This window comes from Gekko japonicus, unplaced genomic scaffold (assembly GCF_001447785.1).
Source record: "Gekko japonicus isolate JY-2015 unplaced genomic scaffold, Gekko_japonicus_V1.1 scaffold986, whole genome shotgun sequence".
In the NCBI taxonomy this organism is placed as follows: Eukaryota; Metazoa; Chordata; class Lepidosauria; order Squamata; family Gekkonidae; genus Gekko; species Gekko japonicus.
Genome location: NW_015164700.1, coordinates 374,261 through 390,686, shown reverse-complemented (window position 1 = coordinate 390,686; position 16,426 = coordinate 374,261). Strand labels below are relative to the sequence as shown.

The window sequence follows — 16,426 nt, the reverse complement described above, 5'->3', positions numbered from 1 at the left end:
GCATCGAACTGTGACACATCATGTGCTGCTGCTCATTGGGCAGATACAAACATTGCCGAGAGGAGAGCTCTGATCACAGGCCAAGAAAAAATTACTGTAACCACATTAAAGCCAGGTTAACCCCTTCTGTTTCTTCCAGACATTAACAGACATGATGCTATGCAGACAACTGATAACAACAACAGAACATTACCTGTTTATTCCCATCCCTGGGACCTGACTGCAGTGTCCATGCTGATATGACGTTAAATCCTTTGACGACAGTGCATGTTGGGAACAGTGACGCCAAGTACTCAGCATTTGATTCCTTGTGGTGGCTTATTTCAGCATTGTTGCTAACATCCACCAATATTTTGCCAGACAGCTCGTCGCTAAGGTCACAGAGTGTGGTGTAGTGTTCTCTGAATATTGCCACAAAGATAATATCTGTCTTCTTTATAGCATCTGCCTGGAAAGTCACTTCAGCTGCGGAAGGGAAGAGACTCATGTTGCGCTTTGGGTTCCGGCTTCCAATCACTACCTTGAAACCTGAGCACACCAGACGCATAGAGAGGGAGCGTGCAAAGTCACCACTTCCCAGAACGCCAATGGTCTTGCTGCCAGCAGCTGGGGCAAGGTTTGGGTCACTCTCCACATTCTGTTGACCAAGGAGCGGCTTTGCCATGTCACCTCCTGGCATCCCGTTAAGCTAAAACAAATGAAGACAAATTTGTATCAAATATTGGGCTGCAAATGGCACCCCACTGTCCTGGAACAATGGATGAACCTTGCAAAATTTCCATTTCAGGATCCTGAATCAACTTTTGCAGTCACCCTGGGATAGCTGATGGAACTTGTGCCTGCGTGACAAGACCAGAATCTACTTTGATCATATGATTGACGAAGCAGATTCTAAATGGGCATTTGGGACCAATATTCTTTGGGGTATGGATAAACAAAGTCGCACATAAAACACCTCAACATACCAGGTCCTGGCCTGAGATTGGCTTGGAGATTCCCGTACCTAGTGGACTACCTCCACCATATAAACCAGCCTGGGATTTAAATGCTGCTTGCTGTTTTTAAGCTACCTTTTTTTACCCTGTTGAATTTAGATTCTATGTTGTAAGTCCCTTTGGGTGTTTTGCTTTGAAACGGAAAGGTGTTGTAGAAGTTAATAACCCCTCAATTTTTAAAGTTAGGAAAAAAAAGAAAAAATTAAGACATAAAACAAAAGCAGCAGAAAACGGTAATGAAGATAAGGGTCAAATGCACATCATGTTTTCTTTTGACTTCATTTGAAATTACTTGTTCCTCCGCAAATGTGACTTACAGGGCTGCTTTTTCAAGGAGGAGTACAGCAAGCTCCTATAAAGGAACTTCAACAACATATCGCTTACAAGACCATGTACTGCCAAAACAACAAAACGAGAGAACATAAGACAAAGTGCCTTCTTCCATAACCCCCCCCCCCCCCCCCCAAGATGAAAGAAATTCTGAGGAAGTTCCAGTGGGAGAACAGCAGAAGATTAAAAGGTTAAAGAGCCCTCTTCTCTCGACACTGTTCTCCTCCAGCTCCCTCCGCTGCATTTGAACAAAGAAAAAAAATATTTTTGAAGAAATGCAGAAGAAAACATAATATGCAGTTTGACCTTTAGAGAAGGAGACAGAGGGAGAGAGAAAGAAGGAGAGATTATTACAAGAGTCTTGTCATGCCAGCAAGTGTTGGAAAAGACTTCAAGAACAGAAAAAGAGGTGCCACCCTCTGACAAAAGGTGGGGAGACTGTTGCTTAGTGACACATTTCATAAAATAATGTTTTCTCATTCCTAATTGATCTGGAGTGCTTAGCCACATTTCAAGACCACAAAAGATGTAATGAAGGTAACAGAATTCAGTTCATATATCAAGGGCAAATCTCAAGTGTTTGCAGCCCCAACTTCAGTTGAGGCCATATAAGGAGGGAAGGGTTTAACCCAGGGGTCCTGAACCTTTTTGAGCCTGTAGGGATCTTTGGAATTCTGACACAGGGTGGTGGGCGCAACTGTAAAATGGCCACCACAGGAAGCAGAGCCAACCACAAAATGGCTGCTGCAGGAGACAGAGCCACATGCATAGAGGAACCCCTCATGCAGAGGAGAAGAATGGTAATTTAAAAATACACTGGAGAAGAGGGATGAGAGAGAATAGAATAAACGTTGTGGAGGCAGCTGCCACTGAAACAATGTAATTTAAATCTGCATAGCCAATCATGTATTCAGTGATCAAGTATTGACTCAACGCCGTTGTAAGTAAGTGAAATCAGCTTTATTATCAACAAGAACCTCAGAAGAACACACAACACACAACAAACAGTGGAGCATAGCTCTCTTTTAAACTATCCCGGGCTGAGGTAGCCACACCCTAGAATAGTTAAGGACCAATAGCATTGTTACAATAATGTCCAATCAGGTTTGTTCCCTCCAGCACAGTTCTCTTGCATCTGATTGGTTATACTTAAGCATTAGCCAATAGGATTGTTCCAGCTTAGAATCCTGGCTAAGGTCTCAAGCTTAACATTGCATTTAATACAGTTAATACACAACATCAGTGATCAATAAGAAAGCCTGCCGAGTAAAAGCTCCCTATGCGGCCCACATGCTTGTGATTTGTTTTTCTTTATAGATGAATGAAGATGTAGCATCTGCTTTGGTCATTGGTACTCTTATGTCCTGATGGAGCTTGGGTCTGAGTGAAGGCTCCAAAGGCCTTAAGACTATTGGTTGTGTTTGCCGGTAATGGCCAATCATATTTGTTGCTTATAATCCAATAGCTGCACTATCAATAGTTACACTGTATATGGTTCATGCAAATGAAGGATGTTGTTGTTGTTCAGTCGCACAGTCGAGTCCGACTCTTCGCGACCCCATGGACCAGCTCCCGCCAGGCCCTCCTGTCTTCCGCTGTCCTCTGAAGTTTGCTCAATTTCATGTTCGTTGCATCTATGACACTGTCTAACCATCTCATCCTTTGCCGTCCCCGTCTTCTTTGACCTTCAAATGAAGGATCCTAGCTGCCTACTTGGTATTGGTTGTTGCTTAAGGTGGGTGTGGTTTTTACCAGTATAAATTGGTTCCTGTTGATCCTGTGTCTTTGGTTCGGAAGTTCAATAAAGAAGCATGTTATTATGAAAAGAGCTGCCCTCGTCTCAATACTTAATAGGTACATGGGTTTGAATACTACTGCTTGACACATTCTCATAATTGCTGCAAGTTGATTAGTTTAACCTGAGTTCATTTTAACATTTTCCCCCATCTAATTAAAGTAGCTAAGACTGCAATCCTAAGAATACTTTGATAGAAATAAGCCTTACTGAATAAATGGGACTTATTTCCAAGCAGATCTGCTTAGGATTGCTCTCAAGGCATCACAAGGATCCCCCCCCCTATATTTTCAAAGTATCTTCATGACAGCCTTCATAAAGTTCCTTTCATCTATGCATTTTAGTGTAGATGAAAGATCTTGGGAGTGTCCTCATAACCATAAATACAGATTATAATCATCACTTTTTTATCATTCCCTCATGTTACTATTGCCTTAAGGTAGCAAGCTAAGGAGAGACCCCTTTCCCATCATTACAAAGCGACAACTGTTAAATCAATAGGCTCACGGTCAACTTCACATTCACTTTTCAGAACATCAGAGGGAAGGGAAAGAAATAAGGATACAATGAGTTAAGAGGTTATCATCCTGGAAGCAGTGTGACAACACTTGAGTGAAGCTAGAAAAGGCCATTTGGTTGGGTATCCACTGGAAAGCTTATGCAAAAAGGAAATGCACGTCTCCAACTCTAGGTTAAATGAAGGTATTAATATTCTGCATGTCGAGGTCAATTTTATCTAGAGACTTCTTTGACCATAGGCTGACAACACTTCAAAAGCACAGCAAGTTCCCCCTCAAGCAAAAAGCACTGGTTGCTTTTACGCTCTGGTGTTTTATGCTCCATAATGGTCATTCAGAATAAACACATTTGTTTGTAAAAGGCCCCGGATGAACAACATGGCATCCTCTGCTGCTTTGTTTTTCACAGGGCAAGGAGATGATGTGGTGTATGTAAAATTGGACAACTTGACTGTTAGAAAATGTAAGCAAACCCAGGATATTTAAAAAAACACCAAAAAACAAAACAAAAACAGAGTTAAAGGTCTCTGCCAGACATCTCCTATATAATTAACGGTAGATTTAAATAACACCATTGTTTAAATCACTGTTATAATGAGCTCAAGGTGATTAAGCTAGCTTCTCTAAGAAATCATGTGGCTACTGATAGCATCATGCATGCATGCAAACCTTCCGTTTTGCTGATTCACGTGCAAGTTTTCCTCTGGAGATGATCACACACCCCTATCTTGTTCTTGTTCCCATATCTGACGTCTGCTCTTAGGACAGCACTAATTTTACAAGTAGTAACTTCCCCTTCAATGCAAAAGCACCGCTAGATCAAAGTCCAACAATTATACAAACGTACATGGGGCAGGGGGAGTAAATACATAATACTAGTCAAGTCTAAGTGTCTTAAAACTGAGAGAAATCTGGGATAAACAGTGCACTATCACCCTTAGTTTCTTTATTTTCACCTATTAATCCGATGATATAATGTATGTCAAACTGGACAACAGTTTCACGTATAAGCAAGATAAGGATATTTTAAAGGGTTGGTGGGACATATTACTCGACACTATCCAATATCTGCCTGCGACAGTCACGTGGTGTGGCACAGTGGTTAAGAGCAGGCCTATTTTGGGGCAGGAACGCACAGGAACGGAGTTCCGGCTGGCTTCAGAGTTGGCCACGCCCACTACAGCCAAAACCGCTGCGCACGCGTGGCTACAGAGGAAAGGTCTGGAGAGCGACACCCCCCCGTGACTCCGAGGCGGGCGGGTCAGGGGGGGCACTGGAAGGATCGGGGAGGCATTTAAATGCCTCCCTGGCCTGTCCAAGGGAAGGCATGGGTGTGTGGCCTAATATGCTAATGAGCTGTGCTGTCAGAGGTATGGCCTGTTATGCCAATGAGTTCCTGCTGGGCCTTTTCTACAAAAAAAGCCCTGGTTAAGAGTGTTGGCCTAGGACTTGGGAAGACTGGGTTCAAATCCTCACTCTGCTATGGAAGCTTTATGGGTGATGCTGAGCCTGTGACAACCTCTCAGCCTGACCTATCTCACAAAGGTGCTGTTGTCAGGATAAAACAGAGGAGTGGAGCATGATGTAAAACGCCTCTTTGGACCTCAACCAGGAAGAAAAGTGTGATATAAAATTAAAAAAATATGAAACACCAAATGGTGTTTGGACTGCCAGGAGCTAAATTTGGCTTTTTGCTGTGGACCTGGCAGAGACCACAGCAGGACAGGGGAAACAAAAACTGACTATAGCACACTAGAGTCAGTTTTACAGCACTGCTTCCAACTGTGTACAATCCCATCATCTCCCACTCCTACAGAGCCCTAACAAATACTAACCTACCAGGTCTGTTGGGGCAGAGCCAACATTCCTCTCAATGGTCCTGTCCATACGAGGCCTTTTGGGCCGGGAGCGGGACGGAACGGGGGCGGAGCAAACGGGCGCGATCCCACCGCAACATCTGGGAAGCGTACCATCTCTGTCCCTGATCCGGCCCTTCCAGCGCTGCTCCGCACCAAAAAAGAACCACCTACCGCTGACCGTGGGATCGCCTGCGCGTCTTTCATCTCCGTCTCCTTGCCGAACTGTGCATGTGTGAGCATGTGCAGTTTGCCAGGCTCCCCTCCCCACCGTCGCTTTCTCCCCGGCATCTGATCGTGCTGGGGAGCGACGGCGCCGCGGCTCGGGGGATCCGTGAGATCCCGCCACGCCATCTCAACTTTGCTGCGGCTCACATTAGCCGCAGTTCGAGCGTCCTTTTCCCTGCCGTGTGGCAGGGACCAATGTCTACTAAAATGAAATGTAATGATTTTAAAAGGAAGTATAATTCTTCTGGGAAACTGAGATTTATGCAAACTGTGTCACTTACTCAAAGTGAAATATGTGACTATCCTACACTGGATTTTTTTTTCATACTATAAAAATATCAGCCTTAAGCTGAATAAATCGGAGCACATTCTAGATGCTAATCACGGACAACTGTTAATATATCACCTGGGAAGCCATTTTGACATCTATACTTATAACCAGACATTTGCTTATATTCATCATCTCTTTCATTGCCAAAGTTAGTTCATCCCAACACATCCAGCATTAAAACTGGGCACTGTGTGATCAGTCATTGTCAAAAGAAAGCGGGAAGAATGTTAGCAACTGCACCAAATTTCTGAAACTATTTTGCTACCCCAACACCCACACAAAGGGAGCCAAAAACAACACCCCCCCCCACAGCTGCCTCATTATGACAGAAACAAAACCATTTTAATTCCCTGCTCAAATTTCCCATAGAAAAACAGAGCAGGTGCTACATCCCTGCTGAGAGCTGAGTAGGTCTAAGTATGAAAGAGGCCCCTTTAATCAAAGACTCTCTTTCTCTCTGTCTTGTATCCAGCTTTACGAGCCTTCCCAGGAGCATCTCCACCCAGAAATGTAGTAACTTGACCCATCTGCAAAGCATTTGCAATAACAGCAACAAAGATGTTAAGCAAGAACAACTGGCATAGGGGGAAATAAATAAGATCTGATAGGGCAAACTGAGAAAGGCAAATCACAATTCAGGGTCATCCAAACGTAATGGCAAAAGCTACTGATGGGTAGGAAGAAGAGAATAGAATTCTGATGTGTCTGAGGGTACCTAGCAACTGATTTTTATTCTGTCCACAAATATGACTGAGGCCCAGTCTATAAATGCAGGAGAAGGAGGCTGTTGAACTCTGAAGCTGACATGGTGGACTGAACCAAAGTACAGGTGAGGAACTGTATTTTTAAATGTTTCATTACAGAAATACTCACTGTAGATTGTAATCTAGCACAGCACAGAGTGAGAGCTCATCTAGGACATTTCTCCCTGCAATAGCAGCTTTTTACTTGCAGGCAGGGCTATTTTTGGGCAGGAACGCACAGGAACGGAGTTCCGGCTGGCTCCTGAGTTGGCCACGCCCAGCAGGAACTCATTAGCATAATAGGCCACACCCAACAGCAGAAACTCACTAGGATTGGCTACGTTAGGGGTGTGTGGCCTAACATGCAAAGGAGTTCCTGCTACAAAAAAGGCCCTGGGTTTTGACAGCAAACAAGGGGAACAGAATAACAAGCAAAAGGTGGGTGTGGCTGGATGACCACACTTCTGGTAACATGGGGGTGCAGCCTAATGTGCTAATGAGCTGTGCTGTCAGGGGTGTGGCCTAATATACTAATGAGTTTCTGTTGTTGGGTGTGGCCTATTATGCTAATGAGTTCCTGCTGGGCTTTTTCTACAAAAAAAGCCCTGTTTGCAGGGCATCTCTTACATGGGGGGCCATTTAGAACTGGCATTTCCCACCTACATTTTTAAAGAGTTAAGTCCATTTTAGAACCTCATTCTACTGAATGAGAAGTGTTATGTAGTGGGTAGCCGCATGGATAGACGACAGACAGCGACGTGGTGCATAGCATGCTTTATTAGGAACATAACAAGAACAGGGAACAACTGCCCGGGGGGCCAACTATATACATCCCTGGGGACACACCCCTAGTCACCATTGGTGGGTTTGAATCTCCCACCACAGATCCCATTGGCTCCCCAGTGGAGGGACTAGGAGCCTAGTCCCTATTGTTGTTCCAGAGTCAAGCTCTGGAAGCTCTGTTTGTCCGCTGGCCCCCGGTGGCGGTCAGCATACACAACAAGAAGACTAGCCTTCACTGGGCCACAGTGTCTTACTGCCTCTTCTGCTGGGATAACTTTACAAACAGTGCTTCAACACGAATAAGTCCAAATGCTGTTTCATGCAGGAGACACCACAGCCCCACAAGTAGGATATTTTAAAATAATACAGGATTGTGAAGAGGCTGTACCTCAAACATCTGGATATCTCTGAGCTCTCAGTCTGAGTACTGGAAGATGAGCTTCATGTAAGCCAATGTGACGTTTCAACAGTGTTTCCTGCTTTGCTATAATAAGAAAGAGTCCATGGGATTTTCTGAATGTAACTATTCTTCCAATACTAGAATGGAACAACCTGTGTGAATCCACTTTGTAATAAGAAAAAGCATTAAGTTAGAAGCTGACAGCCTAGAATTTAACCTGAAGGCTATCTTTCTTCCTTACAGATACAAACTTTTTATTCCAGTGTTGCTCTTTTCTTCCTTCTAAAAGTTAATGCTGATGTGTGATATTATTACTCAGACAGTGAGTCTTTACAACTGAAGAATGAGAGATACAGTACTAATACCTGAAATTCTCGAACACATCTGGTAGATTTAATGAATCAAAGGTTTGGTTTTTTTTCATTATCATGATCTCCTACTTCTTTGGTGGCACAGACAGCTGCTTGGCAAGGTTACATGTCTCACAGATTCCACAATTCCTTCCATGGTTGTAAAATTCTTTCCTGTTCTTTCAAAGTGAACTTTAATTGCATAGAAATTGTAATCTGATGGTCTAAGAACCAGACTGCTGCTGCTGCTGCTCAGTACATACAATAGGACTGTGCATCAGAGTCACCACCAGTATTGAACCCAAGAAGGCTGTCTTCCAGGCAGAACTTCTATCATAACATGCCTTAACGGATTTGGAGTCAGTAGGAATCTCAGTGCCCTGTCTGCGCAACCAGGTTTATTTTTGGACTCCTTCAACCCACTCTCCCAGGCAGATCCTGGGAGGGTCCTACTGGCTGCTCAGCCTACTATCTGCTCCTTGGGTCCCTGCCCTTCCTAGTTGATGAAACCCTCCAGGGAAGTGGTAGAAGAAGCCCTGGGAGACATTATAAATCTTTTACTCAGGGCTCTTCCCCTAGCTCCCCCAAGGCGGCAGCGACGCAAGGGCTCTTTCCCTAGCTCCCTCAAGGAGGCAGTGGTGACACCCCTCCTGAAAAAGTCATCGTTAGATGAGAAGGACCTAGCCAATTACCACCCAGTATCTAATCTTCCATTTCTGGGATAGGTGATTGAGCAAGCAGTGGCTGAACAGCTCCAGGAATTCCTGGGTGAGACATCTGCTTCCAGTCTGGTTTCCGGCCAGGGTTCAGGACCGAGATAGTTCTGGTCACTCTGGTTGACGATCTCTGGTTACACCTTGATGCAGGTGGGATGGTGCTACTGATCCTGATGGAGCTGTCATCTGCCTTTGACACAGTAGACCACTTGGTCCTGGTCAATCGCCTAGCCTCCCTGGGGGTGAGGGGTTCAGCCTTAAACTGGTTTTCCTCATTCCTCCAGGGTCAGTCCCAGAGAGTAATCGTGGGTGGAGAGAGGTCGTCACCATGGGCCCTAAAACTTGTGGAGTTCCACAGGGGTTGATTCTCTCCCCAATGCTATTTAACATCTATATGTTCCCTCTGGCGGAGATTGTCAGGAGGTTTGGAATGGGGTGCCATCAATATGTGGATGACACCCAGCTCTGTCTCTTATTTGAAAAGCGACCAGTGGCTACATGCTAGTACTCCGGTCTTGGCCTCCTGCCTGGATGCAATAGTGGAACGGCTAAGCAAGAGCTGGTTGAAGCTAAATCCATCTAAGACTGAGATCATGTGGCTGAGGAAGCCAAACCGCTGGCATGGCCACTTCTACTGATCCTGGATGGGGTCTGACGTTCTACGGTGAACTTTGTCAGGAGTCTGGGAGTACAGCTTGATTCTTTGCTCTCCATGGACAAACATGTGTCCTCTATGGCATTGGGGAGTGGTGGCACAAGGGATTTATCCTCTGGTTAAACATCTGAGCTGAACAGGACTGCTGTTAGTTCTAGCCCCGCGCTGGTGTGAGCAACCAGCCTTGTCCCCAGCTCGCTGTCCACCCAGCGGTTCGAAAGCTTCGGCGAGTAGATAAAATGGGTACCACTCCTTAGAGAGAGTGGGCACACTAAACCCCTGGTGGGGGTGGTGTTAGCCGACGAGCGGAAGGTCTGCGCGTAAGATCAAAAGCCGAGATCTATGCAGCATCAAAAAAAGTAGCCTGTAATGGGCCATTCCAGCCAGATGGTGGCAGTGCTGCGCTGCGACTGAGAAAAATGCTGACGACATCAAGCAACACTGAGTGAGAATGCTGCCGGAACATGTCTGAAGCTTACAGCTGACCAAACTCCCCGTCGACTGCGAAAATGTGTGTGAATTAAAAAAAGATATATGTTGTCCTCCCTTACCCCTATCATTGTTAGTCCCGTGTGAATTCACGAGTAACTGTAAATCGCTCAAAGCCGGCAGCTCTGCAAGGATTGAGCGATCAATAAATTGAAAAATTATTATTATTATGGCGAAAACTGCATTTTACCATTTATGCCGGGCCAGCCAACTGGTTGCCTCTGCCTTGGGCAGTCCTTGCTACAGTAATTCATGCAATGGTTAACTTAAGACTAGACTACTGCAACATGCTGTATGCAGGGCTACCTTTGAAGACGCTTCCAAAACTGCAAGTGGTCCAGAATGTGGATGCCAGACTGCTAACAGGAGAGTCCTGGGCAATGAATATAACACCTAACCTACATCAGCTGCACCAATTAGTTTCCAGTGCCAATTCAAAGTGTTGGTACTTACCTTTAAAACCCTAAACACCCCGGGACCCTCATACCTTTGGGACTGCCTCTCCTGGCATGATCCGCCCTGTCTTCTCTGATATTCATCTTGGAATTTATTGGAGGTCCCTGGTCCACAAACTGTCTGCCTTGTGTCAACAAGGGCAAGAGCTTTCTCAATAGCGGCCCCCTTCCTGTAGAACCAGCTGCCTAAAGAGGTGTGTGCCTCGTGGGACTGCTCTTTTCGGGCTGCTTTTGGGTGATTGTGATCCACCAGGCAGATGGTAAATAATGTTCCAGCTGTGTCTTTCCCACCCATGCATCCTACCCGGCTTGATAGTGGATAGATTTTAACCGGGATAGTTTTATTAATGTTGTATGTTTTGTACTGTTTTATTGGATGTATTTGATATGTAGTTAGCTGCCTCAAGTCCTGTTCAAGGGAGAGGGAGCAGGATATATATTTGATAAATAAATAAATGTAAAGCTACTGGGAGAGGTCATCCAGACATTTGGGAGCTGAGTTGCTGCCAATATGCAGATGACACTCAGTTCCATCTTGTGCTTTCAGGAGATCCTAGGGACACTATGGAAACCACAAGCAACCATGTGCCTGGAAGCAGTTTTGGGATGGATCACAAACGGAAATTTAATCCTACCAAAACAGAAGTGCTACTGGTTGGGAGGAGATTTCATCCGGAAACTGAGATATCTCCTGTTCTGGATGGAGTTGCAAGCTCTCTAAAGGAGCAGGTCCTAGCTTGGAGGTGGTGTTTGACACAGTCCTACTGATGGATAAAGGGGCAGTAGCTGTGACCCAACGTGCCTTTTACCAGCTTTAACTGATTAGCCAGCTGTGGCTTTTCTTGGGCAGAAAAGACCTGGCCACCATGGTACATGTCCTACTTTGGGGTCAGTGCACCTGAAGTACCACCTGCTACCCTGTGAACCTACCTGTCCACTCCAGTCATCTTTGGAGATCTTGCTTCACGTGCCCCCCACCATCTGAGGCTAAGTGGGTGGCAACCCAAGAAAGGGCCTTTTTGGTTGTGGCACCAGAACTTTGGAACTCCCTTCCCAGGGAGATCCATCTGTCTCCCTCTATTATTGTCTTCTACCAGTAGGTGAAGACTATTTTGTTCTGTTCCTCCACTAACTATTATGAGCCCTCCTCCCTGGTTGTGATGTGTGTATTTGTGTTTATATATATTTTACTGAATTGTTTAATTATTTTATATAAACTTTATTTTAAATGCTTTTTTAATGTTGAAATGTTTTGATGTTTACTGCCTTGGGGACCCTATTTGGGTGGAAAGGCAGAACAGAAGTGTAATAAATAAATAAAACAGGAGCATCAGAAGCGAAGTGAGGAAGTGATCAGTCGTACCCTCTGATAATGCTGGGCCTAATCAAATGGTCACGAGGTAAACTTTTAAGTACTGCAGAGCAATGTGCCCTCTAAGCTGTGGGGTCTTGAGAGCAAAAATTCTACATTGTGAGCTACTGGCATTAAAGTTGTGAGTGAGTGATTTGGCTCCTGCATGAATTAGTTTGCTCTGGAGCCCTCCTTCCTGAGCGAAGACAAAAATGCGTGAGCCAGAGGCTAAAAAAACTGTGAGCTAGCTCACTCTAACTCGGCTTAGAGGGAACACTGGTCGGAACACTCTGCTCAGGTGAGAAGGTGCATGGCCTGGTGCTATACCTTTCTGGCCTCAGGCTGGGGACATTATGGTGATGGGAAATGTAGACAAAGCACAATTTGCAGAAGGGAGTACTGCACACCAACAGCCACAGACGAGAACAAACTTCGTTGTAGCATAGGTATAACACTGCTCTGCCCAAGACCTTTACAGGTGCTCCACTGTAAGACACACATACCACTTCCCTAACTGGTGATGCAAGGACCATGTACCTTACACAGGTGACTGAATCCGCCAACGTAACCCACCCAGCAAGCAGGAAACACAAGGGGCACACCAATAGACCTCAGCAGCTAACAACCACTCCATTCTAAATATTGACGTTACTGGCTACTTATGGTGCTTATTGAATTCTGGAAGGTATTTCAGGCTGCAGCAGGGGACAAGAAAGTTATGTTCTTTGGGTGGAAACCCTTCTATCTACGTTCCCTTTGCCTAGCAAAAGGCTGGTAATCTTGGGGTACTCCCCAGACAAGAACTTTGTGTCGGTCAAGTCTTGGGTACCCCTGTCACTGTTGGCTCTGCCAAGTCAGCTGCAGAGGCATGTAAGTGGAGTGGCTGTTTTTCATTCCCCACGTGTGCACCTGACAAAAGGTAGAGGTATTCTCTGTTTCCTCAGTTGTTGTGATCTGCATGAGGACCGTCCAGGCTGATATCTCAGAGGGGCGCAGCTGTGCCAGTGGGTTAGCTGCTTCTAATCTCTGCGTGTCACTGGGGGGGACGGGACATCATACACACGCCACTTCATGACTGATGGGTTGCAGTGCGGTTGCCGAGAACACCAGTGAAATGGCTACGCTCTCTGCATCTCAACATGGAGACTGTATTTTCCCTCTGCTGAGCAAGTAGAGGATACCAACTGAGTATCTTAGGATGGGGCTGTTAATTTGGAACTCCAATTTGTGAGAAATAACAGGAGGAAAATAAAAATTTAAGAAAGACAACCCCATGATATTCAAAGACACACAAGAAAGAGAAGGTGTCCTAAAACATAAGAGGCTGTATGGGGGTAGGAGAGGCAAAGAGCACAAGTTCTCAAAAGAACGAAGGTGTATCACAAGCTGATCACCTTTTCTGTCATGGCTGATAAACGGACAGATAGGGGTGAGGCACACCAAGAAACTTCTGGATTGACAATGTAGGGGTGATTTCCCACAAGCACTGCTCCCTCCCTTTTGCCCCGATGGTACGTGTCAATTTCACACAAGCTGCTGCGCGGCTGCATTTTGCCCAGCAGCTTCGTGTGATTTTCCCCACGTCTACTCAATCCTCAAAAAAAAACAGGGGAAATCACCCCTATAGAAGAGAGAGAGGAAGAGATTGGATTTATACCCCGCCCTTCACTACCCAAAGGTGTCTCAGAGCGGCTTACAAACTCCTTTCCCTTCCCCTCCCCACAACAGATACCCTGTGAGGTAAAAGAAGAAGAAGAAGAGGAGATTGGATTTATACCCCGCCCTTCACTACCCAAGGGAGTCTCAGAGTGGCTTACAAACTCCTTTCCCTTCCCCTCCCCACAACAGACACCCTGTGAGGTGGGTGGGGCTGAGAGAGCTCTGACAGAAACTGCTCTTTTTCTAAAACAGCTCTTGTCAGAACTACGGCTTGCCCAAGGTCATCCAGCCAGGCGCAAGTGGAGGAGTTCTCCCAGATTAGAGTCCGTGCACTTAACCCACTACACCAAACTGTACATCGTGATAGACCCTTAGAGTTGGTGTGACAAAATTCACAGGTTTTGTTACCAAGCAGCTGCATGGGAGGCCAAAGAAGCTGCTCAGAAATAAGTGAGGGAAGGAGAGATAACATACATAATGTTCTTATAGACTTATCTTGGGATTGTCCCAAGCTAGAGCTTAAATATTGCTTACCTTCCTAGATTGTTTTTATGTCGCCATAGGATGGTTTGCCTCGAACTGCTGATGCCAGAGGCGGCTTGTTGCAATTTTTCTCTTGATACATTATGTGCTTCATTACTATGGTTCAAAGGATTTAGTAAGGGGGGGGAAAGCACTCTACGGACACAGTGTTGATGCAGAGCTTTCCCCTCTTGGATAAAAGTGCAGATATATGGCTTACATTAGCAAAGAATTAGCAGCACTGTGACGTTTGGTCAGGATCCAAAGAGCCGATCAGCTCTTTTCCAGGTGCTCAAGGGTGCTTTGAATGTGTCTCTTTCACTGATAATGTATGATACATTACTTTTGAAAGTGAAAGGACTCCCAAAAGCATTCTTGCCATGTGGAATGGGTGGGGCGTGTGTGCTGTTAGAAGATTAAGAGCAGTCAAAAGTCCCACTGGGCAATTCCTTGGCCTACTTGGGTCTTAGCTTCTGATGAAGGGTGAGCAGAGGGGCTCCTGCAGAAGAAACTTTCCAGTGTGCCACCTCTCACTGCAGTGTGCTGTGTCCCCTGAAACAGTGTCCTCTGGGAGGGGGGTTGATGGGCCCCCAGGAATAACTTGGGAGGGGAGCCTATGATGGAGAGGCGGAATTGACAAAAATCACCCTCCTTTTCAGCCCGCATTAGTGCCTTCCACCAGCAGAACACATAATTAGCCTGTATCTTTATCTTTGATGCAGTAACTCATGCTGGAACCACCTACCAGGTAATTAAGTGCAAAGTTACTTTTCAATTTGAGAACCGTGAGTTCTCATAATGCGTGTATAGACTTGGATCCCATGGAATATTTTTGCTGGTGGAATGAGGGAGGGACTTTTGATCATTCCCTCCTCCAATTGCAAACCTCTCTGACTCTCCCTCAAGCTATTCCAGGGGAGTCTCCCGGGAGCAGCATTTGGGGGGGCATTTTTGGCTGCAGTGGGAGGCGGAGGTGAGGAAGTCACTTTCTGCAACTGGAAATCCTTTCTGTCTGCAGATACATCCCAAAGGTTGCACCTCTTAAAGAGGTTGGGACGCCTTTCCTGTAATATACATACACCATGAGCCTCTGACAGTGAACTTACTGCCTCTATGAATTGCAGCCCAGGTGGATCATGAGAGAAAACTTTTACAAACAAGGAAACAGCACCAGGAAGGACAAAGGGCTAAGTTTAGAACTTGCTCGGGAAGATTCTGGAACATATGAAAAGGCCCCAGGTTACACAATGTTGCTAGAGTAAAAACAAAGGAATGGTACTCTTTGGTGAATATGCTTCCACGGTGGGAAAATTAGACATGAACTGTTCAGAGGACCCTTTGATATCTGATAAATCTACAATGTACTTTACTGGGCATACCACAAATATATGGTATGCGTACATGTACACGTTCAAAACTAAAGGGAGGTGGTCCTATCCTTTTAGGAAGACGTATCTCAGTCCTTCATTGTCTTATGCTTGGCCACATGACTACTGAAAACCCTTGCTGACTATGTGCAACATCATCTCAGTGTCTGCCACACTTTTTAAAATGACAGAGTCAGAACAGCAGAGGATGCCTTTCAAGGGGCCTTGGAAACGGCACTCTAACAAAATGCCTCTTGTGTGGGTTAGCCCCACTGTTTTGTTGTTGTTCAGTCGCACAGTCGAGTCTGACTCTTCGCAACCCCATGGACAAGATCACGCCAGGCCTTCCGGTCTTCCGCCGTCCTCTGAAGTTTGCTCAATTTCATGTTCGTTGCATCTATGACACTGTCTAACCATCTCATCCTTTGCCGTTCCCATCTTCTTTGACCTTCAATCTTTCCCAGCATCAGGGTCTTCTCCAGTGAGTGCTCCCTTTTCATTGGGTGGCCAAAGTATTTGAGCTTCAGTTTCGTTATCTGGCCTTCCTGGGAACAGTCAGGGTTGATTTCTTTTAGGATTGACTGATTTGTCAATCAGCCCCACTGTTAGGGAGGTTGTTAAGTGAGTATTGGCACAACTGATCCAATTAACAGCACTGGACCAGTGAAGGAGGAAGAACTGGGTTCTAATGCCTTTGCAAAATGACGCACTATCCCAACACTGAAATCCTAGTACCGGGTCGTACACTCCTCAGCCACTGCTGCACACTGAACAGAGTATCCTACCATAAGGCACATTATGTAATGAACTGTGTGTAAATATAGTTGTTTTTGTAGAGAAGTAAGACCCAGGAGTTTGACTCAGCATCTGCTTAAGCATTATA

The 16,426-nt window shown here is 45.5% G+C and overlaps 1 protein-coding gene across 1 annotated transcript in view; it reads right to left on the bottom strand.

Moving 5' to 3' along the window:
* Window positions 1–16,426, bottom strand: part of STEAP3 (STEAP3 metalloreductase) — a 43,602-nt gene that overhangs the window by 16,053 nt on the left and 11,123 nt on the right. The window contains exon 2 of the mRNA XM_015409504.1: window positions 194–688. Within this exon, the coding sequence (XP_015264990.1) occupies window positions 194–679 (486 nt within the window). The 5' untranslated portion in view covers window positions 680–688. The remainder of the gene's footprint in view (window positions 1–193; window positions 689–16,426) is intronic.